This window comes from Sorex araneus, chromosome 1, assembly GCF_027595985.1.
Source record: "Sorex araneus isolate mSorAra2 chromosome 1, mSorAra2.pri, whole genome shotgun sequence".
NCBI lineage: Eukaryota > Metazoa > Chordata > Mammalia > Eulipotyphla > Soricidae > Sorex > Sorex araneus.
In genome coordinates, this window is record NC_073302.1 from 34,820,528 (window position 1) to 34,844,925 (window position 24,398).

General features: G+C 40.5%; 1 protein-coding gene and 1 pseudogene across 2 annotated transcripts in view; both read right to left on the bottom strand.

Moving 5' to 3' along the window:
* Positions 1 to 4,293: 4,293 nt before the first annotated feature.
* Positions 4,294 to 24,398, bottom strand: part of TGFBR1 (transforming growth factor beta receptor 1) — a 65,420-nt gene continuing 45,315 nt past the window's right edge. For both annotated transcript variants that reach the window (XM_055146313.1, XM_055146306.1), the window contains exons 5-9: positions 18,685 to 18,852; positions 17,893 to 18,049; positions 13,400 to 13,524; positions 11,796 to 11,926; positions 4,294 to 9,109 (exon numbers count right to left, since the gene is read on the bottom strand). In XM_055146313.1, coding sequence (XP_055002288.1) covers positions 8,984 to 9,109; positions 11,796 to 11,926; positions 13,400 to 13,524; positions 17,893 to 18,049; positions 18,685 to 18,852 — 707 coding nt within the window. In that variant the 3' untranslated portion in view covers positions 4,294 to 8,983. The remainder of the gene's footprint in view (positions 9,110 to 11,795; positions 11,927 to 13,399; positions 13,525 to 17,892; positions 18,050 to 18,684; positions 18,853 to 24,398) is intronic.
* On the bottom strand, positions 10,989 to 11,480 carry LOC105943157 (60S ribosomal protein L29-like; annotated as a pseudogene).

Sequence of the window (24,398 nt, forward strand, 5' to 3'; positions counted from 1 at the left end):
TCCCCATCAATACCCAATCCCTACTCAGCTCTGTAGACCAATTCTCAGGTTCTGTTGCCTTTGGTATTTATTATTTCCTTTCTATTGTTTATACCCTATGAGAGATCGTCTATATTTGTCCCTCTCCTGACTTCATTCAGTATAACTTCTTAGTTCCATCCAAGTAGCACCAAATTGCATGATTTCATTCTTTTAGCTGAGTAGCATACCATTATGTGTGTGTGTGTGTGTGTGTGTGTGTGTGCACCTAATGATTCTTTACCCACTCATCTGTTCTTGGGCACTTCGGTTTTTTCCAAATTTTGGCTACTGTGAACAGGGCTGCAATGAACATAGCAACAGTATATTTTGGAAATAACTGTTTTGGGGCTTTGGGGTAGATGCCAAGTGGAACTCTGGGTCTTAGGGGAGTTCAATTCTGAGAAGTCTCCAACTGTTTTGCAAAGGGGCTGGGCCAGTCAACACTCCCACCAATAGTGAGAGTTCCTTTTCCTCCATATCCATGCCAGCACTGTTTCTGCTTTTTCTGGTGTGTGCCAATATCACTAATGTGAATATCTCATTAGTTTGGTTTGCATTTCTCTGATAGTAATGAAAAGCACTTAAAAATATATAGGTACCTGTTAGCTATCTACATGTCTTCTTTGAGGAAGTGTGAGGTGTCTGTTCAGCTCTTCTTCCTGTTTTTGATGAGATTTGTTTAAGTGCTTCATGTGTCTTAGATTATCATCTTTGTCAGAATGGTGGTAAGCAAATATTTTCTGCGTTGGGTCTATTTTGTCATTGTTTCTTTAGCAGTGCAGCTTTTTAATTTGCTGTAACTCCATGTATTTTATGCAATATTATATATATGCTAGTTTTTCTCACCCTAACATGGTATTGTCTTGTTATTATTACAGTTAGTCTGTGTCTGGCAGGGTTTCTTATGGTAATTTTAATTTTGTAATTAAAGCAATTGTGTTTATTTATGTATCTTCTTGTGTAATGATTTACTCTTGACATTTTTAATGGATCATTTGTCTTCTCGGACTGGAGCGATAGCACAGCAGGTAGGGTGTTTGCCTTGCACACGGCCGACCCGAGTTTGATTCCTCTGTCCCTCTCGGAGAGCCGGATAAGCTACTGAGAGTACTCTACCCACACAGCAGAGCCTGGCAAGCTGCCCGTGGCATATTCGATATGCCAAAAACAGTAACAAGAAGTCTCACAATGGAGACTCAACTGGTGCCCGCTCAAGCAAATTGAACAATGTGATGACAGTGCTACAGTGCATTTGTCTTCTCAAATTTTAATACATGAAAAATACAAAATTTTCATGTATTTGGTGGGGGGGGGGTTAGGGAATTACCTGGTGATGCTCAGGGGTCACTCCTGATGGTTCGGGGGACTGAACTGCAGTCAGTAGCATGCAAAGCAAGCACCCTAATCCCTGTATTCTTTCTCTGACACAATGGTCCTTTCTTGGACAGAAAGGACCTGTTTTTACCCTGCTTTGTGTCGTTCTTTATGTACACAACCTCCTTGCCTCACCTCTACCCTCCCCATCTTTAGAGAGGTGATTTTAAAACCAGCTCCAGAAGGCCGAGGTCTTCTGAATGAACACAGGGGTCAGAGGAGGAAGGAGGCATTGGAATAGGGGCTCAGAAGCTTGCCCTCAATGCCCAGGACCCTTCTTGTAAGGTCTAGGCCTCTGTTTCTTCCCCAATACCCTTCACATGCCTCACCTCGGTGTCCACAGCCAAATGACCACCCTCTCAAATACTGAACCTTACAATCCTTAGCTCACCAAGGATGATGCCACCAAAAGGGCCTTCTTTCCATATGTGGAAGAGTAAGGAGGGAGAACAAAACACCAATAAAATATCATCTCCCACCAGTGAGACTGGCACACATCAAAAGGAACAAAGACAACCAGAGTTGGTGTGGATTTGGGAAAAAAGAGACTCTACTCACTTCTAGTGGGAATGTTGACTTGTTTTGGAAAACAGTATGGACACTCCTCAAAAAAAACTAAGAACTGATCTTCCATATGATCCAGCAATTCATTTATTAATATCTATCATTGTATGACTGAAACCCAATCACAGCTTTATAATCTCATGGATAATCAATAAAAAATAAACAAAAAACTATGATAGATCTACACAATTATTTATATACTACTATTCGGTCATAAAAGACAAAACCATGCTATTTTCTGCTATGCAAACTGAACTGGAGGGTAAACACTGAGTGAAGTCAGCCAGGAAAAAAATACAACATGATCTTTCTTATGTGGGATATAAAGCATGGTAAGGGAATAAGGAAGGGTCAAAAACCACAGAATCTGAACTGGTCTATAAAACTGAGTTTACCAATGCAGGGATTCTAACAGGGAAATGGGGGTGGGGGCAGAACTAATGACTGAGGGAAATAAACACTCTGGTGGAGGATGCGGTGTTGGAATGTTGTATGCATAAAATCCTATAATTGCGGGGCTGGAGCAATAGCACAGCGGGTAGGGTGTTTGCCTTGCATGCGGTCAACCCATGTTCAATTCCCAGCAATCCCATATGGTCCCCTGAGCACCGCCAAGGGTGATTCCTGAGTGCACAGCCAAGAATAACCCCTGTGCATCGCCAGGTGTGACACAAAAAGCAAAATAAATAAAGAATGAAGATATTAAAAAAAAATCCTATAATTGATAGTATTGTAAATCACAGTGGCCAACATTAAAGAAAAGTAATAAACACCTAATGTTATCAAGTATGAGTATAAAGCTACACCTTCTTTAAAGATGAAACAATGCCATTCTGTTCAGCACCGGAATATTTTTTGTGCAGGTTGTCAATCCCTTCTTTCTGTGATTCTATCTTTTATAACAGAAATACAGTCTTAAGTTTCTTTTTCCACTTCTCTTTAATTCACACAATAATTATTTCCACGGTATTTTCCCCCTATTTCTTAAAAACAGTTTCAAGAACCATGCATGACTCAGCCCTAGTTTTTCTAATATTAGTTTTCCTACTCATTTGTCCAAATAGTCTCACGGTTTCATATCATCTTTAATTATAGAATTTAAAAAATAGTTTCAGAACAGCAGAATATACCCATTAGGTCACATATGTAAAAATTACTCTTCCAAATCTGGATACATGTAAAAGAGTCCTGTATACAGATAACCCTGCTATTTATGATGTTTAAAAAATAATTTCTTCCCCCCTCCAATACACACCCCAACACACACACTTCCAACAGAAGCTCTACATCTTGGTGACAAGCTTCTTTATTATGAAGGAAGGACAAACTCCTAAATTCAGTCTGATTTAAGATGACTAGTCTTTAATTTGAGAGGAACCCCAGGTTTGGGACCACATCTCGACTTATCAGGCAAGTTCTCATTCCCAGGAGACTGTACAAATCTACTTTTAAAAATTCTATTCCATAAATTATTCCCATCCACACAAATCTTTATGTTAGGGAAAAAGAAGAAACTACATTTTCCAAAAATCACTGAAATACTTTAGGAATAAAAATAGTAATACTGCTCAGAGAGAAAAGAGCTGATCCCTGCATTTCAACAGTTTTCGTCGATTTCACTCTAAAGTATGAGGGAACACTGAAGTAAGTATAAAATGCATTGGCAAGATATAGCACATTTAAGGTATTATAACAAGCATGGACTTATCAGACCTACAGTATAGCCTACTCCCTATGTTTACTCATATTCTCTCCTTTCCAGAAACAACAATATCCTCCATACCCTCCATTGGTCACAGATTAGCCAAATTAAATTAGTAATAAATATTTAATCCATACCATTTGCCCCTTGAACTTCCTTCATTATTTCCACAGGGCATTGTTCTACTGGATAGCAGTTAATATACTGTTTTCCCTACTTGTGTATTCTTGCAAATTAACTCACTTTTATACATAAACCATTGTATTTTTTTCGTTTAGGCATAAAGAGTCCTCAGAAAATTTTTCATGTATATTCTTCTCCAGTGTACATAATAATGGTCATAGACATTAAAAAAAAATAACAAAGCATGGTGAGATTAGGCACAGAGATAACAAAGGATGCTGACAGAGTAAACTCTCAACCTACTGTAGGGGCAAAGCAATGGTGACAGTAAAACACTAAATGAACTCATTTTACAAGTTTGGAAACACATATGAGAGGATAGCTACATAAAGACATGTCACTTTAATATAGAAGACCAACAAACTATTCAACTAGTGACTGTCATTTCTTAGCTAATACAGGAGAAAATAAACAGTGAAGTAAATAGAAAATAGACACAGTCAAGTGAAAATAGGGAAAATAAATTTACTTCATAAACCACATGACTGAAGAATGCATACACTGGTATCTTGAATAGTCTTATTAAGGTATACGTATTCAAATGCTTTAATATGTAAATAATAAACTACAGTTCATTTAATAAAACTTTTTTAGAATTAAAAAAAAAACTGTAATACTGTTTGAGCATAAACTCAGGCAGAGTCATCACTAGAGAGCGCCATAGTATCCACTGGAGGAGAGAGAGCATGTGGAACGGAGCCTGCAGCAAGAGCACTGTGCAGCAGGTGGGGGGCTGAGCGGGACTTTCTCCAGCAGGTGACAATATACTGCTGTGCACTGGACAGTCATCCCAAGGTTCCCATCTAGAGCACAGCTCACGCCAACACACACCCACACACACCCACACAGCCATACTTAATTAGGCCACTAAGACTTGGGAAAAAAAGTGATTTATTTGCATTGCTTCCATCTTTCTACTGTAGTGTTAGGACTTGACGTAAGCATCACTCTTCTACTTTCTATATACACTTCATCCAGAATATTACTACAAATACAATATACATTTAAAAAAATTTATGGGGATCTGCAGTTTTTGTTTTCTTTCTTCTTTACAGATTTCAAAATCATTCAACTAAAATGAAATTCATATGGACATTTCCTGTACACATCTGAAAGGGCAGAGGTTACGCTGAAAAAGCCATAAGAATTCTGCACAAATACAACCAAGTACAGAAAACAGAGAGTCTAGGTGATGTTATCTGGGGTACAAGAACAAACAATACAGTACCATTTGAGTAATTCAGCAACATAATACTCAAACTTTATAGAAGTAAAACTGCAAACTTGCAGAATGTGCTGACAAATATTAAATATTATATATACAATGAGGTAAATGTACCTTGGTCTTTTAAGAGGTAATTTAAGTTTAAAGCAATTGACATTTTGAAGCATCTCCTTGACATATAAAGGAATACCAAACACCCCATTCCAATGGCACAAGTGAAAAAGGGATATCAAACATGGTTCATGATAATTCACAAATCTTGTTAAAAAGTAAAAACAAACAAAACAAAAAACTAAGTTCTTTTGAAGCAACAGATTGAATGCTATTAGCCACCTTTTCTAAAGTATATTACAAATAAGATTGCATAATGAGATTAAATTTTTTTTTAATGTACTGTCAACCCTCAGAATGTTCTAGAGGCGTGCCCAGGTATTCCAGCATTCCAAATTGACATGAAAAGCTGCAGTGCACATCCAGAGCTGTTTTTCAGGACCTCAGGGTTACCCAAGTGGGCATTTCCACAAAGTTGTAGAAGACTAATTATTTGGAATCTCTACCCTTAGGAGCCAGAACACCCACAGTCAAGAAGCCAAAGAAATAGCTGACTCACAATCAGTGTAAGGATAAAAATCAATTGTTGATATGTCAAAAAGGAATACTGATTTTGTCACGCACTTCAGCACTTCACCATCTCATTTTATAAAATTTTCTATGTGACACTTCTCAGATAGAGAAAAAAAAAAAGGTAACTTATGTATGACCTGCAAAATAATATTGTGACCATTTTATTCTTGCAATAACTGAACATTTCAATTCTTAATGACCATGGCACTATACACCAACTCAAGGCACTTCTTGAGCACCGTTGTCACAGCAGAATCATAGGCTCAGCTTTTTGGGTCTTACTGTGTCCTATAAGGGATATAACTGACCACTGCTTCTGGGCTAACTCCCATCATCATAGCTGCTATCTTGTAGCCATCCTACTCCTGGGCCATGGCAGCCAGGAGGGAGCATTAACCACCCAATGCCAAACCTGAACTCCTCCCCCACCCCCCCGCCCCGCCCCCGTGTCCAATGACTTAAGGAACGGGTGTAGTCCCACAATGTCCACTAACCATTTCACTCTTAATATCAAAAGCAATTATCAGTTAAAAGGCCACGAAGGACATGGACAAGGGAAGGTGGTGGGAGGGAGTGGTCTCTGAATCAGGATCAGCAGGAAGGCAGGTGGGAAAGATCTGAATGTGTGAAGAACAAATCAGGTATGTTTGCACCCCTCAAACCTCCCCATAAACATGCCTTCCCCAAGGTACAGACAAAATATCCGTATGGACAAACAATGAGCCTGAAGGCATATTTTAGCCAAATGAATCTTGGAAAGTAAGTATCTGAAGGCAGGCAGTATAAACAAAGCCTTCTGTTTTAAATGACAAAATTAATATTCTTGTCAAATTTTTCTGCAGATATGGTCACAACAGTCATGATGTTTTATCTTTTAGTCACTTTCATTTTCAATATTAGTCACTTGGGGTTTATCAATTATAATTAGTCAAAAAAAAGAATCAGCTGTAATAAATATGTAAACCCAATTAAGAACTATTTTCCAACTTAAAAATATTCCCTGATTAATCAAAAGTATATTTTATCCACGCAGGCAAGAATGGTAAATTGTAACTCAATCTTTGATTTAGTAAATAATATTCAGCAAAAGCTGTTTACCTTTTGTGAAAGTGATAAATCATGTATCACAACTTTAAATCAGACAAGAACTTTTGGTATGTTCTTAAAATTATAAAAAATAAGTTTTAGTGACAAAATGCATTGGTCCCCTGAATTTCATAAAGCAAATCTGGTAGGCTTAGAAATGGCTTAAAAAAAGTACCTGATCAAAGAGCTAGAGATTATTAAACAGGAAATATGACACAATTATAAAAAAAACCCTCAAATGCATTCATATGCTATGATAAAAAATCATGGTAACAGCAAAATATTAACCTCTACCATATTTGCCCATGATGTCTTTAAACACATGAAATTGACATTAAATTCCTATGTAGTATGTCATTCATTCTAAAATTACTTTGGCATTAAGACCAAATAAGAGTTCCCAAACTTATTTACCCATAAGTAATAAGACCTCAGAAAGCAGCTCAGTGTAAATAGCCACTACCTCTACTGACCAAAGTCCTGGATAGGTTAGTATGACCCTTTCAGTGAGAAATTAAAAGCACTATCCAAGCCCATGTCTTGCCTCACAGCTAAGGCAATTGTTGCTGCTGTTATTGTTATTGTTTTACCACATTAAAGATGACACAGGACTTCGAGTACTGGAAGTACAAACCAATCATTCCGAGCTCATTTACACACACTATTGAGAAGACATGACAAGCTTGCTTAAACATTTAATTTGATCAAATCATCTATAAAATAGAGAATCTCTCCTCAGAATATTCCTTAGCTATCTCTCAGATCCCAGGGGTTCAATGAACCCATCACATGCCCACAGAAGTGAAACAAGTGCAGTGTTTGCACACAGGAGACTGAATTAAAATAAAAGCTGCCTTCCTCTTTCCTCCAGAGCAGTGAAACCTTAAAACACTCCAACTCTAGCTTCAGTTACAGACAGAAAACCCACCAAACACAGACTGCCAAGTAATGAATATGAATCTCCTGCATACCCGTCAGCTACTCAAACAATCAATTATCTTTCCAAGGAAAAACCTACTATTTAACATTAACCATATTCAATTTTTAAATGTAATTCACTTCTTAAAAAAAAAAAAAAACACTGTCTCTGATCGGATAGAGAAGAAAATGACTTTCAGATGCCACAGTTTTTCACAAGCATCTACACCAACTTTCCACTTTAGAAAAATTAGTCCATATGCAACAAATTTTAAATTATTAAAAGTAATTCTAAGTGTCTAAGAGTGCCACTTGAATTTTTAAAGTATACTTAAATAACACAACTCAAATTCAAAAGCCTGACGTGAAAATATTCAAATATAACCATATTAGTTTACCAATTAATGCCACTTCATTTCTTTAGTGGTTAAGCACATTTTGGTAGGAGAAAGGCATTTTCAACCATGGAGTACTGAATAACATACCACAAAAACCTTTCCCAAAAAAATGAGACAGAAAAAAATCTGGGTTAACAAGATAAACAAAACTTTTTGAATGAAAACATGATGGACAGGTATTAAGAAATACAGACTTTAAGCAATTCTACTACTTTCCATTAGAAAGACAGAAGTGGCACTTACTGGTATAGTACAATCCCATTTTGAAGGCATGTAATGTTTTGAATGTGTGAAAGAACGATAATAATATACAAAATACAATTGCATAAATTATGTTCCTCACTACTACATGAGGTCATTTTTAGACTCAAGATAAGAGTTTTTAAAGTATTAGTTTTAAGATCCTGAAAATCATAGAACAGTACATTCAAAGTCTGAATCAAGGAAACTCTTTAGTGGTTCAGAATCCTCTGAGAATGTACTAACCAGGAGGAAATCACTTTCTTAAAAAATAAGAAATGTTTTGTGTAACAGCAATCCAGCTCCTTTACCCCTAAAGATGATCTTCAGCACAGCAGAGTTACCTAAAGTTAAGACCAGCAATCATCTTTTAAAAAACAAGTTCTGTGTTAATAAAAAATAAAGGTAGACTACACAACATTTTGTAACTGTCCTGGGAAAGAAGCGTTCATAGTGCACAGGAAGGACCCACACGATGGTTTCCTGGATCCAAAGAAATCCTGGGGAGTTCTCAGTTGGCCTCATCACACCCTTGTGAAAGGAAGCAATATCCTCTGTTCCCTCTCAGTGAGGTAGAACAAGTGACCTTCTGGATTACACCCAGGAGCAGATGTGAAGGGAAAGGCGAGTTCAAGCGAAGGCGCAGCCTTACATCTTAATGCCTTCCTGCTGGCTGAGCTGTGACAGAGTCTTCTTAATCCGCAGGGCTGTAAGCCGAGCGGCGCCATTGGCATACCAGCATTCTCTCATGATTTTAGCCATTACTCTCAAAGCCTACCAGAAAAGAAAAGAAAAATAATTAATGAATGGGCCTTTCCCCTGATGTGGTTGGGAACCTTAGTCTGTAAATGTGTACACAGTTGGAGTTTCACCCATAACTCATCTGTAACATCAAAAAAGTAGACATGATCTTAATTTCCATTAGTAGCGTATAGATTCCAGCAGCTGGAAGCCAGATGGACATGGATGATTTATTTATGACTAAAAAAAAGTGACTCCTGAGCAGGAGCTGTGCAGGACCAAGAATAAATTTGACTTGCACTGAAACTCCCTCCAGAGTCAAGGGCTGAATGACGTGTTTGTAAGCAGAAGGCCAGGGTTCAATCCATGCTACCACATGGTCCCCTGAGCACCAACCAGGGCCAGCCTCTAAGTTCTGCAGGACATGAACATCAAGCCCCCAGAGTTAACTATATGACACTCCATAAAACAGAGGAATTAACTATTTCACACACCAATGGGGTGAAGTTCAGGTTTACAATAAAATATCCTAGGATGAATGCTGTCCGGTTGGCCAAAAGCCACCAGATCAGACAGGGAAAGGTAAACAGTTTCTGAAAAACATTAGTCATTCTATCGGTTTTAGTTTATTGGTATGTTATAACTATTGACAGGAAAAGTTAAAAGTAAAAGGTTCAATTGGTGATAAGTACAAATGAAGCAAAAATGACAGGAATACATTAATTCAACATCATGTGACAGTAACTGTAGTGTGTTCAATGTAAACTGCTGACTTTTTTCTTTTACTTAAAAAGCCAGCCATTTAATAGTAATCTGTTCTGATAACTGAGTGAGTGTGGAGTATTTCAAGTTTGTGTTTTGCAGCATTAAGATCAAATGCTCTGTTTGGGGGCCATACCAAGCAGTGCTTCGAGGATAACATCAGCTCAGTAGTGAGGAGTCATCCCTGGCTGTGCTTAGGGAACTATGCAGTGCCGGGGTAGAACCTGAGTTTTCTATTTGCAAGGCATGTGGCTCTATCCTGCTGAGCACTCTCTGGCACCAGATTAGGTTTTTAAGACAAAGACCTGCCCAATCACATTTGTAAAGCATGCGGATTCACTGAGCACACTGACATATAATTATCTTAACTGGGACACTTTGTTTTGTTGGGGTCCGCAAGCTAAGAAGCCCTCTTCATATCAAAAGTTCTACACTGTCATTAATCTTTTGTTTGGCCATATCCACTGTGCTCAGGACTTACTCCTGGCTCTTCACTCAGGGGTCATTCCTGGCAGGACTCAAGGGACTATAGGGGGTGCTGGGGATGGAACACTATTTGCTATACTATCTCTCCAGCCCCTGTCCTACAATATTCTAAAATGCAAAAGGAACTACCAAATTAGCCAATTTTTACACTTCATAAGTCACAAAATTTTCAATCTGGTGGGAAATGCTCTATCTCACCAATAATAGCAGTTAGCAATTAAAGGTAGGTTACGAACAATTTATCTAATGAATTATTTACAACCACATTACTTTAAAACTTTTTGTGAGGACGGGGATCAAGATGCTCAGACACTGCTGGACATAATTTTCCAGGATTTTCTGGTGAAATTATATGAATACAATGAAATCATCTCATTGTTCTTCCCAATCATTTTATACAACTCTATCATTTTACAAAAAAGGTCCATTAATATTCAAGGCCAGATAAGGAAGTACTTTACCCAAGTCCAATCCTGAAAGGGTCACCGGACTGCTCTGAACCGACGGCCTCCTAGTACCGCCAGCACTATCCTGCTCTAGCTCCTCCTTTATTATTTTATTTTCCTGCTCTCAGGTTTATTTGTACAAACAGCACAGGAGGACCCAGACTGGAGACAGCCCAACGATTGCACCTGTCCTTCCACGCTCACACTGACAGAGTCTCTTAGGGAGCCTTGGCAGGGGCCTGGGCACCTTTGGAAGCTTGAGCTGGTGCTGGAGCTGCAGCTGTCTGGGTCTTACTCTGGGGCTTTATTTGAGCCTTGGCTTTGAACCTTGGCTTTAGCCTTGGTTGGTTTTGGGCCGGCAAAGACTGAGACCTTGGCAATGCGGGCACGAGCATTTTTCCCAAGCCTGGGGTGAGCAATATACGCAAGTCGACTGAGCTTGCGACTGTTCTTCTTTGTGATCCTGGGTCTGGCCTGTTTGGGCTTCACCAGGGCCTTGATGGCCTCAGCACGGGCATTCATGGCCTTAGCAGTGTTGGCCTGCACCTTCTTCAGGCCCTTCTTACTGTGCTTCTTGGCAAAACGCATGTTCCTTAGGAATTTGGGAGTCCTTTAAGAGACTCATATCGCTGTGACTGAGGTTTCTTAATGCCATTTCTGTGCCATTTTTGAGACTGGTTGTGCGTGGTGTGGTTCTTGGACTTGGCCATGTCTGCACCACGACAGCAGCTCCTGGAGCGCTGGAACCTGAAGAGAAAGGGGAGCCGTGGTGCAGCACAGGAAACAGGCCTCCTCCCTTAAACAGCAGATCACTGGCAGATCTCACCCTGCTCTGACTCACTAACAGCGCCCATAGCCCTGTCAATGCCATGACAACTGAACATGCAAATCAAATTACTGTGTTTCTTCTCACTGCCATCAAAGAGGGAATGCCTGTGTGTTTCTCCTAGAGATGAGTAGCAAATCCCCACTTACTAAGCTGAAGTACTTTAGAAAAGGGTATAGCATCCAAAGCAAATACTCACCTCACAGCTCTGCCACCTGTTGGGAATATTTGGCCTTAATTTCTGTTCACAAACTACTTTTTTCATTTCTTCAACGGATGGGTCAGAAGGTACAAGATCATAGTAAGGCAGCTGGTAATCTTCATGAATTCCTAAGTGGAAAAACAAATTCCTGTTTGAAAATCTGTACTCAGATAATGCCAGATCACTTTCAGAGCAGACAAGGAGGAACACCTAGTCTAAGTGGGCTCCCAGACTCAGCTGGGCAGACAGCAAATGGGCCACAGCTGCAACCACATTTATCTCCCTAACCTCGGCTGCCGAGGCCACATCCTGGAACTCAGTATGAGCAAAGGTCACTTCAATTATGGTGATAATGAGCTGTGATAACCAGAACAATCCCTTGCACCAGAACCTAATGTGCAAGTCATGAGTACTTCTACTTCCATGAACACACAGCCTTTCACTTGGTGTAAAGATATACACTAGCACTGAATGAGATTTCTACCAAGTTTGTCTCTGTTTACATCTGTCCTAGGACCAGGGAGATAGCCCAAAGGACTGAGGGCAAGCTGTGCATGATGGAGGTCAGAGTTTATTTCTCAGCACTGCCATGAGTGACCCCTGAGGACCGAGCTGGGAGCGAGGCATGAGCACTGTCAGATACAGCCCCTAAATAAAAACAAACAAAGCAAAACTTTAAGGAGACTGGCCCAAAGGGCTAAAGTGCAAGCTTTGCATAATGAGGCGCTGGGTTCAATCTCTGACACCACAAGGTTCCCCAAGAACCCCCAAACACTAACAGCAACAAAGCAAATAAAAACTGTCTTAGTTGCTACAATGTAGAGCACACATTCTATCTATTCCTGCTTCAAAAACATTAGGTCTGAGTCTTAGCAATTATGGATCCTGAAAGATGAGAGATTCTTAAGAAAAGGTGAACTATTTTAAAAGTACTGTAATAACAGTGTGAAAGTATTCTGCACGTGCAATTTCTAGCTAATAAGCAGAAGAAAATAACCAGAATCCAAAAGGGAAAAAAATCGGTTTGACCCAGATATGTACTAGTAACAGATTACTAGCTGGCCTGTCAAACAGCTGTCATTCTAAGATACTAAGTGGTTTGTTTCTGATGGTTCCCAATATTCAAATGGAAACAGACATGAGACGGTAAAGCTGTGCTTGAGGATAAAGGTGGATGCCAGGATAAAGTAGGTGACTTTCCACACTGCAGGGTTTTCCTTCTGTTTTCTTTGGTACTTCCAGTGAACATAATTTTAGACTATTCATATGTATAATTCCATTCAAACTGGAGTGATAGCACAGCGGGTAGGGGCCTTGCACACAGCTGGCCCAGGTTCAATTCCTACATCCTTCTAGGAGAGCCCGGCAAGCTACCGAGAGTATCCCGCCCGCACAGCAAGCTACCCATGGCATATTCGATATGCCAAAAACAGTAACAACAAGTCTCACAATGGAGGTGTTACTGGTGCCCACTCGAGGAAATCGATGAACAATAGGACGACAGTGCTATAATTCAATGCTATAATTCCATTCAATAAAAAGGCAACTCTTGAGCAACTTCTGTTCATGACAAACTGCTGGAAAAAAGGAAAGAAATTTACCACCAATGGAACATCGTCGAGCTATTTCCCAGAACACTAAGCCCATTGCATAGATGTCAGCACGTTTGAAGGACTCAAAGTGTTTCATATTTATGGAATCATCTAGAACTTCAGGGGCCATGTACCTAAAACAAAAACAAAAAAGCCAGCATTTTACTTTTTTATGGAATGACAGGTATATTATTTTTGGACATCCAACAATGTGCTTTCACTTCTGATGATTAAAAAAAAAATCAATATTAGCTTTTTTTTCAATTTTTTTTTTTTTATTGAATTACCATGAAAAAAGTTACAAAGCTTTCAGGTTTAAGTCTCAGTCATACAATGATCAAACCCCCATCCATTCACCAGTGCACCAGTTTCACCACCAAGAACTCCAGTATACCTCTCACCCCAACCACCCCTCCCACCCATGTGGCTAATGGCCTTAACTTTACTCTCTCTCTACTCTCATTACATTCAATATTTCAACAGAAAACTCACTATTATTATTTGGAATTTCCCCCCAACAATCAAACCTGCTGAAAAGGCATCATTTGATAATTTGTTTTTCATTGCTGAGAATGAAGAGTATATGAGGTCACGCAGCCTCGACAGTGGCCGCGTGGTTTTGGATTTCTGGTATTTTAGTAATTCAGTCCAGAGAAATTTCTGCCAGAAGTTGCGTCACTGCAAGCTCGTACCTCCGGTTACTGGGCTCTATAAAGTGGCTGCCACCACAGAAAGGAAAAGCCAAGAGAGAAAAACCTTTCCCTTCCCAGGGCAGCCTGGGGTCGCAGTCAGTTCACAGTCTAGAGGCATTTATGTAAGAAGCCACTGGGTGCCGAAATTAGTTAGTAGGCCTCAGGGATCATGGTCTTTTAGGAGCAGAGGAGCCGTTCGTGTGTGGCTGCTCTGGGTCTCGTCTAGTAGTAGCTTTAAAAGACTCCCCACTTTCAACATTGTTCTGCTGTTTGTGAAAATGACTCACAGAGATAATTTTCCCATAATATATACAAATATACATACTGAGATCATATTAGACTCAAGAAAAATACATGTCTACAATAATTTATAATGATGCCAATAAAAACCTATGCAAAGCCAAAGGAGCAATTTCATGCTATTTGCATTGTGATCTTAGTTTTCCAAGATAGATTACCTATGTAACAATTCTGTTACAAAACCCTTGAGTACATCACCTATTTTATCATGTACTTTATAGGGTCCATCTATTTGAACATAGAAGCATTCGTACTAAAATGGGATGAAAGGAAGGGCAGGAACATATTTCACAGAACATAGCAACAGATAAAACTGAATGTCACTGCTGGTAGGAATACTGACTGGTCCAGCCTTTTTGGAAAATGACAGATATATTTCTCAAAAAACTAGAAATTGAGCTTCCATATGACCCAGCAATACCGTTCTGGGAATATATCATGCCTGGTCCAAAAATACAAGACAGAAAAGTCATCTGCACTCCTATGTTCACTGCAGCACTATTCACAATAGCCAGAATCTTATAACAACCCACGTGCCTGAGAACAAAGAGGAGTGGATAAATAAACTATGGTGAACTATGGTGCATCTACACAATGGAATACTACGCAGCTGTTAGGAAAAAATGAAGTCATGAAGTTTGCCTATATATGGATGGATATGGAGAGTATCATGCCAAGTGAAATGAGTTAGAGGTAGTGGGACAAAAATGGAATTCTTGCACTCATTTGCAGGACATAAAAAACATAGTATGTCAATAATACGCAAAGATAGTAGAAACTAGGGCCAGAACATCTGGTCCATGGTACAAAGTTTGCCACAAAGGGGGAGGTGGGGTGCAGTTAGGATAGAGAAGGGACCACTGTAGGATAACACTGGGTTTGTCCTTTCAGTCTTGCTGCAGGGAACTTAATTCACCTTAAAGCAATATGCTTTCTGTACGGACACAGGAAGACAGTTAATATTATGCTTTGTAACTTGGGAGCTGGTTGACTCCGAATAATATTTACTCCTGGGCATCTGCTTTCTTGACTTAGTTGCCCTTAGTTCCTAGCACCCCAAAAGCAGGGACAAGGGATGAAATGGACCCAGAGCAAGCTGTGAGCCACCCTGGCATCGAAATGAGCCAGGCCAAAGCGCCACAATACTCAACTATAAGTTGAGAGCATGGTCATAGACAAAAGCTGTCATGATCCAAAAGTAACAATGAGACTAGGACCCTGATGGGGTTAGGAAGACTAACCTGGCCTGAGGACTGTGGTCTGGAATATATAGTGAATGTCCTCAGGAACAACCAAACTTTAAGTTTGATATATCTCTTATTGTACTCATACAGAATGACAAAGCTAGAAATATTAGAAGTAGATTTACTATAAGTAACTAAGTGGATTACTAGCTGAGGAAACAAGAAAGCAACACACCCTGGGTGGGATCCACCCTTAAGCAGATCTCCTAGTAATCGGGAGTAATCTTTTTAGATGAGATTTTATCCTTCAGTTAATCACCTAGAGAAGTGGTCTTACCCCTCTTTGTTGATTTGTTAATGTTCAGCCCACCTTTGTGTCACCACCCTATGTGATTGCTATATAAATTAAGACTATAAGAGAAGTAGGGGGAGAAGACACAGAAGCAAAGCACAAAGCGAAAGAGAATTAGGGAGTCATCAGAGCCAGAAGCAGGGCAAAGAAAGAGCCTGAAGCAGACAGTCAGAAGTGAGAGCGAGAGAGAATCCGGGTCAGAGTCAGAAGTGACAGTGAGAAGGGCTCCAGAGAGAGAAGCAGAAGGGCTCTGGAGAAAGAGATGACAGAGACAGCGAGAGATCGGAAGAGACCAGAGGAGAGACTAAAGAGACAGAGTCAAAGATAGACAGACAGATAGAAGAGAGCACAGCAGCACATACAGAAGCAGAGCACAAAGAAAGAGCAATCCCGATTTGGTTCATACACAGCGGCTCCAGAGCACCAAACGCAAGCGGCAAGAGAGAGAGAGAGAGAATGCTGTCCTAAGAGCGCATCACATCACATCACATCATCCCTTTCGCACACGCGCACGTTTGTATTTTTTATAGACCACTATGCCAATGATAGTCGGAAATGATCACTCTGGACAAAAACTGAGTGTTGAATGATGTACAGTGATGTGCATGATACCCTTTCAGCAACAGAACTGCAAAACACAGTGCCTAAAAGGAAAATGGGGGGTTAGAGTGGAAAGAGAGGAGGGAGAGACCACAGGAAGGTGGTGGAGGAAGGGGGAGGGAGAGGGAGGGAGAGGGAGAGAGAGGGAGAGAGAGGGGGAGAGAGAGAGAGAGAGAGAGAGAGAGAGAGAGAGAGAGAGGTCTATCACAGAGACAGACCAAGTGGTGTGGAGGAGTAGGATGAAAACTAGGCACAATGGTGGCAGGAAATGTGCATTGGTGAAGGGACGGGTGTCCAGATGACGGAAACTCAATCATGAACAACTTTTTAACGGTATATCCCACAATAATATATAATTTTTAAAAAAGGAATGCCAGTCCTCCCGTTGATGCCATATTATGGGGTTCTGAAGTTCCCAAAACCCTTCTAAGACTCCAGATCAGGACCCACAAAGATCTACAATAACCATCATCCTGAAACCTTGGATTGAACTCTGAGAGTCCCTGCTGAATCTGGAATTCATAAACACAACTCAAGACAGGGCTTAGTTCCATTCAATGTCAAAGCAGGAGTTCTAAGATTACTAAGGCAGAATGCTGTGAAACATGGAGCAAGGCTGTTATTCAGAAAGGTCTGGTTCCAATGCCAGCTTTTCGGTGGTGGGTAACATTACTTAACCTCCTCATCTGCGAGCTGAAGGCAGTGACACCTACGTAGTTAGGCTCTTTTTAGGACTCAGGGATTTATCAAATATTTACTGAGGATCTATTACATAATGGGTGCTATTTAGACTGGAATGGGTGCTGAGAACGCAAAGCAATTCCAAGCAGCTTGCAACCCAATGGAATACACAGACAAATAAATACATTACAGGACAATGTAGAGCCTCATTAGTTCAAATTCAATGTGCTAGGAGGGCCCTTGGCAAGGACATTTCAGTGAGAAAAGGTGTCCTATGAGAAACGATGATCGAGTACAAGTTTGGGAAATCGTATTTGCTCCAGGATACATACAGGACATGTGAGATGTCCAAGGAGACAAAGATTTCTGTTCAGAGAAATTCTGAAAATAGTTGGGCTTGATGGCAAAGCCTCTAAGGAGAATATTAAATGATACTACAAATGTGTACATTTTAGACTCATTAAAATGAGGGTTCATAATAGGTTCCCAGTAATCATGAGCTACTCATGCCACTGAGGTCCTGTATCTACTGAAACTATTTTCTGGAGGGCCACTTACATCAGCAGAGAGTTTGGCTTCAGAGCAGGCAAGACCAAGCAATCTGAAGGGGCAACTTGAACTCCACAAAATATATGTAAGAAGGAAAAGGAGTGGTATTTAGACACAATAAATACCACTTATTTACAAGTATACCTTTTTGTTCCCACTCTATGGTTTGGCGCAATATCAATTGTGTCTGTGGCTGAATCGTGTCTTACTGCCAGTCCCAAGTCTGCAATACAACAAGTTCCATTCTTCTTGACCAAGATATTTTTCGATTTCAAATCCCTATGAGCAATGGCTGGTTTTCCTTTAAAAAAACAAAAACAAAAACAATCAACAAAAAACTAAAGACAGTGGTTTAAAAGATCTTCTCAATCATAATTCTCACTATTACATTCAAAAGCCTCTTTCTGTCCCAAGAGCAAAACACTTCAGACTCTCTCACCAGAATACTGGAGCATTGCTAAACAATTTCTAGTGAATAAGCATATCAAAAGTTGTCAATATGCTCCAAAAGATGGTGTTCAAAAAAAAAGTATGTCTAACAACTCAAAGACTGTTGTTTACTAGAGAATCTTTATATACCTCCTAGATTCCTAACTCTCTGAGATTTAACAAAAGATAAAATATTCTTATCTAAAAAGCCACTTGAGGAGCTGGAGAGATAGGATAGCCGGTAGAAACTTGCCTTGCATGCATTTGACCTGGATTCAATCCCAGGCACCCCAAATGATTCCCTGAGCACTGCTAGGAGTAACTCCTAAGCACAGAGCCAGGAGTAACCCCTGAGCATCGACAGGAGTGGCCCAAAAACCAACCAAACAAAAAATTAATGTTAATTAGCTCCAGTTAGGTTGAAATGTTGCCAAAATGTTCTGAAGAGACATTAAATTCATGAGATTCATGAGAACGTAAAGCTAAACTAGCACGATTGCTTGTTACCTTGGGTACCAACGATTTCCATGTGGAGATGAGCAAGTCCACTTGCTGTAGACAGAGCAAGTTTTATCATTCCTTCCACAGTAACTGTGTATCTGTTCAAATAATCAAAAAGAGATCCATGCTCGTGATAATCTGAAACCAACCAGAGCTGAGTCCAGGTACCATTGTCTGCAAAGGAGAGTAACACATTTCAGAAGGGCTGAAGAACACTAATGACTTTTTAAAAAGTTATCAATTTTATCTCAATCATAAATCAAAGGACTGCAATGTCAGTACCATAAGTTCTGGAATATCTATGTATATTTTGAGTGTAATATATTCATATTTTCTTAGATAGCCTTTCTTGACCTTCTACCAAATGTGGCCCCTTCTGACTGGGTTGCCCTCCTGTGGTCTCTGTGTCCCACTGGTTGGCCCCTAGTATCATGCTCTGATCCTCATTTATGCAATTTTCACTGTGTTCCCTCCGTAACAAAAACAATATGGAAAATTTGAAAACTTCACCAGACTATTATAAATGTATAATAGTATATCAGCACCTCAAACACCCAGAGTTACTATATGATCCAATAATTCCATCCCACTGCCTGGTATACATCCAAGAGATGTCAGTCAACATGTAGTATGTCTACACAGTAAAATATTGTTTATACAATGAGCAAAGTTCTACTACTTGTTACCACACAGCTCAATATTGAAAAAGAATAACAGAAGATCATGTATCATACGAAATGTGCAGAAAAGCAAATCTTGAGACAGAAAGTCTTTAGCTAGGGCTAAGGAGTTTGGGAAGTAAATGAGGACTGGTTGCAAAAAGGGTACAAGGGTCCTTGCTCTTTGAGGTGTGACAATGATCTAATTCTAGTGAGTTCTGGTCAACTCAACCCTGTCAATATACTATAACCCATTGGGTCACACTTTAAATGGGTAAATTTTATGATGTGAATTGTAGCTTAATAAAACTATTACAATTGGAAATAATATAATAATGAAGACCGGCTAAGATGTGAAAAGAGCATGTATACAGAAGAATGGAGAAGTCATTAGGTAACACAATCACTAGAGACTTATAGAAATTTTTTTTTTTTTTTGCTTTTGGGTCACACCTGGCTCATGCACTCAGGAATTACTCCTGGTGGTGCTCAGGGGACCATATGGGATGCTGGGAATCAAACCCGGGTTGGTCACATGCAAGGCAAATACACTACCCACTGCGCTATTGCTCCAGCCCCAGAATTTATTATTATTTTTTTTTTTGGCTTACACCCGGCAATGCACAGGGGTTACTCCTGGCTCATTCACTCAGGAATTAACTTCTGGCGGTGGTCAGGGGACCATATGGGATGCTGGGAATTGAACCCGGGTCGGCCACATGTAAGGCAAACGCCCGACCCACTGTGCTATCGCTCCAGTCCCACTTACAGAAAATTATTTATTTTTTTAATTAAATCAACATGAGAAAAGTTACAAAGTTTTCAGGTTTAAGTCTCAGTCATACAATGATCAAACACCCATCACTTCACCAGTGCACATGTTCCATCACCAAGAACCCCAGTACACCTCCCATCCCACACCGCCCCCTGCCCACCGCCTGTGTGGCTGATGATTTTCACTTTAATCTCTCTTTACTTTGATTACATTCAATATCTCAACAGAAAACTCGCTATTATTATTTGGAATTTCCCCCCACAATCAGACCTGCCGAAAAGGCATCATTCTATAGTATGTTTTCCACTGCTGAGAATGAAGAGCATAAGCGGTTGTGCAGCTGCTGTAGCGGCCGTGCAGTTTTGGATTTCAGGTATTTAGTAATTAAGTCCAGAGAAATTTCTGCCAGAAGTTGCATCACTGCAAGCTCGTACCTCTGTTTAGTAGGGTCTAAAAGAAGGCGGTCACCATGCCACTGCCGAAAGGAAAGGTGGAGAGAGAAATACCTTTCCCCTACCAGGGTGGCATGGAAGAAAATTCTTAAGTAACATTGTTTCATTCAATCTTGCTTCACCATAGAAGTGATGAGAAAAAGTAATCCTAGCAAATGTTCAACAAAACTCTGAGGACCTATTTTTACTTGTTTTGCTCAGGGTCAGTTTCCAAGAACTCCTCAAGGATGTTAAGTTCTTAGAAACTTAACCAAGACACCAACCTATCAACCTCCTCCCACCCCGCACCCTAATATCCTTGGGTTCCCTGGAGTGCCATATGGCCTCATGCTGAGAGACTCTGCTTAAATCAGAGGTTAACAACCACGGGTCTGTGGACAGCTGTGCTGAATGCTGCCAGTGTGCATGTGTAAAACAACTGAAAAATCACTGTGTTAGACCCTAGAAGTAGGGCCCTACTCATAAGGCTACTTAAAAGGCAAAAAAAACACTGTTCAAATGAGGTGGTCCTGAATATACACAGATAGTAACAGAGTTGGGACGCTTAAGGAAATTGCCTGACCTAGGTTAGATTGTCAGTAGTTGTTTCTGCACAGAGGGAGGAAAAGGAGGTGCACCTGGGTCTGGTGGATGGCAGCAGAAATGGGACAAAAGTGAACACAAGCACAGATGCAGAGTGTAGCCTTTCTTAAAGGACTGTGCATCAATTTCTCACTATAAGAGAAGAGGAAGCCTGGCAAGATGACTGTACCTCCACAGTTCCTAGTTTTGAAAATCATAAAAACAGTGGCACCACTGACACGTGGGGAAAAGGAGACAGAAAATGAAATATCAGGAGGAGAAAAGATCTGGGCCAGAACCCAGATTTACACAAGGTAACGAACGCCAAACATCAACAACCAAGCATGTGCATTCCAGAAGCTTATTAGCAAACTGATCCATAAATCTGAAATGTGTTTTCCAATGGGAATTGTGGTAAAGGTTTTGGCTAGGCTTTTAGGCTAGGTTAGCTCACAAAAGCCTGTATAACCTGTAAGTATCTGGAAAGCCACCATTTTATAAAATCTCTCTCCTCTCTCTCTCCACCATTTCATAAAATCTCCCCCCCCCCCCGCCCCATCTCACTCACACACACACACACACACACACACACAGGCATGATAATAGTACTAGTATTATTCACTGCCGTACAACCAGTCAGTGAAGAGACTGGGAGTCTGGGAGTCACTGACCAAGGCTGGAATCTAAGGCCTGGCTGTCACTGACCATGTGACCTCAAATATGATTCTTAGTAACCACTCTGTTTTTCCATATAAATAAAAGTACCTTACTTTGCAAGGTTGTTAAGATTTTTTAAAACTGTTTAAATTTATATTCCTCCCATTTGATAAAGGTATGTATCACTAGCTTTTCTACATGCCCTTTTAATCAGAGTTAAATTTGAAATACCCTACAAGTAGAGAAAATAAATAGGAAGAATGGTTAATAGAAGAAAGGCAGATTTCTCTGAAGTAAATGAAAAGGCAGAAGAACGCTATTATGAGGCTGTTCGCATATACGGGGTTTTATGAGGGGGGATTAAATAAATCAAGAGGGTAGATATAAAGAAAGAGTGAACTGGGAAGAAGGCACTAAATTCTGGGCACAATCAAGGTTCCCTGACAAGTAAGGAAGGGCAGCAGGTGTAGGCAAGTAAACAGTAGATGAGCTAGTCCCCAGAACGACCACAAGATGGCAGTGTCGAGCCCGGTGTTGGCTGCTGCTGCTGCTTAAACCAAGATGAATACAGGTCACAAAGCAGCATTTTATGTCAGTGGTTTACAGCTTGAAGTAAGCTTAGAGCACACTGAAACTGAGTAAAATTTGTGCCCTAAAATATAGGCTTGGAAGTCACAAGCAAGGTATTGTTTGAACCATGAATGGTGGGCAGATCCTTTAAGGAAGCAAAGGAGAGCCTTCCCAGGAACCAGGAAGACACAAAATTTCAGAAAACAAGAGCAACTGTTAAGAAATCAATCGACTGAAGAGATTGTTCAAAGAGCTGGAGTCCATACTTTACATCCACCCCAACAACAACAAAAAAAAGATAAAAGAAAGATACAATCACAAAGATCACAGAGTATAAGACTGATGAATTGGGTGAGAGGAAGTGGGGAGAGCACTCAAAGGGCTGGAGGTCTTGGTGTGTAAGTTCCAGGCTGGTTCCCAATTCTGCATGGTACCTGAACACTGCCAGGTGCATCCCCAAGCACCACAGGGTTGGAAAAGCACATCATCAGCCCCAGCACTGAACCATCAGGTACAAACACAGCATTGCTAGGAGAAGCCCCCATATCCCTGGTCACTGCTGGGGAAGCCCCTCCAAAAAGGAATTGAGCTAGAAAGTCAAATGGTGCTATAGACGAAACAGTAAGAAAGTTTGGCAGTACTCACTATAAGAAAAGAAGAAATCTGGCAATTTGCTGTCGCATAAATGGGTATGGAGAATATCATGCTGAGTGAAGGTAGTCAGAAGGAAGAAAACAGACACAAAATGATCTCTCTCTTATGTGGGATATAAAGAAACAGGAGGGAACTAACAAACACCTAAAGGCAACAGCAACTTAAGAACTGGCTTTCAGTCTGAAGCCTATCACTGTTGGGGGGCAGGGGGTGTGAGGGGGCAGGGGAGGAAACACTGAGACAGCACAAGGGTGGGGAGAGAAGCGGATGCTCTGCGCTCTGCAGGAGGGTATGATGTTGGAATGGTCTATGCATGAAGCCCTGCCATTATCAATACTGTAAATCACTCTTAAATAACATTTAAAAAAAAACAACTAAGGGCTCGGTCAGACAAAGATCACTGTTTCTGTTTGTTTTGTTGCTAAATTGTTTCACACTGTATCACTGTCATCCCTGCTCATTTAATTGCTCGAGAGGGCACCAGTAACATCTCCATGTGAAACTTGCTACTGTTTTTTGGCATATCTAATATGCACAGGTAGCTTGCCAGGCTCTGCTGTGCTGCTGGCGAGATACTTTAGGTAGCTTGCTGGGCTCTCTAAGGGGGGCGGAGGAATCAACCCGGTTCGGCTGAGTGCAAGGCAAACGCCCTGCCTGCTGTGCTATGGCTCCCGCCCGTTACTAAATTAGGTAACAGTAAATTGATGTTAGTCACTGATAGTAGTGGCCTACATCCATCACATCTACCAATAATCTCACCACCATAAGAGAATTCATGGAATATGAGAAACATCTTGATGTGACCAAAGATAGCTAAAAGCATGCAACATACAAAAAGTAGTTAATATATTTGGGAAACCAGTGAAATATTCACTGGGTTCCATATCAAAAGAGCTTAACAGGCTGAACACAGACCTTGCATGCTGGAGGCCTGGGACCAATTCCCAGCATCACATGGTCCCCAAGCATTTCTGGAGCAACCCCTTCACACAAAAGAGCTGGGAGAAGCTACTAACACTGCTTGGTATGGTCCAAGAGGAAAAAAAGAGAATTAAAAAAAATCTACCAGTTTTCAATAATACTAAGAGGGAAATTCAGACATAGTAAGAGAATTCAATTAGCAAATCTCAGACTGTGACAAACCCTATAGACAAAGAATCAAGTTTCTCCAATAAATAGTTACCAGAGGGAAAAAAAAGATGAAGAGGGAAAACAGCAATTTTAAGGAACTCATGATGGCTGTCACCCAAATGCAATGGGGAGGGGGGTACAATAAAAAATTTGGTTTTTAATAAGGGCTGCCTTTCCAGGGGTGGGGAAGGGTAGGGGCTAATTCCGGGTATATTCTGCTCAGCTGTAGCCCAGAACACAATGCTACTCTGGTCCAGGGAG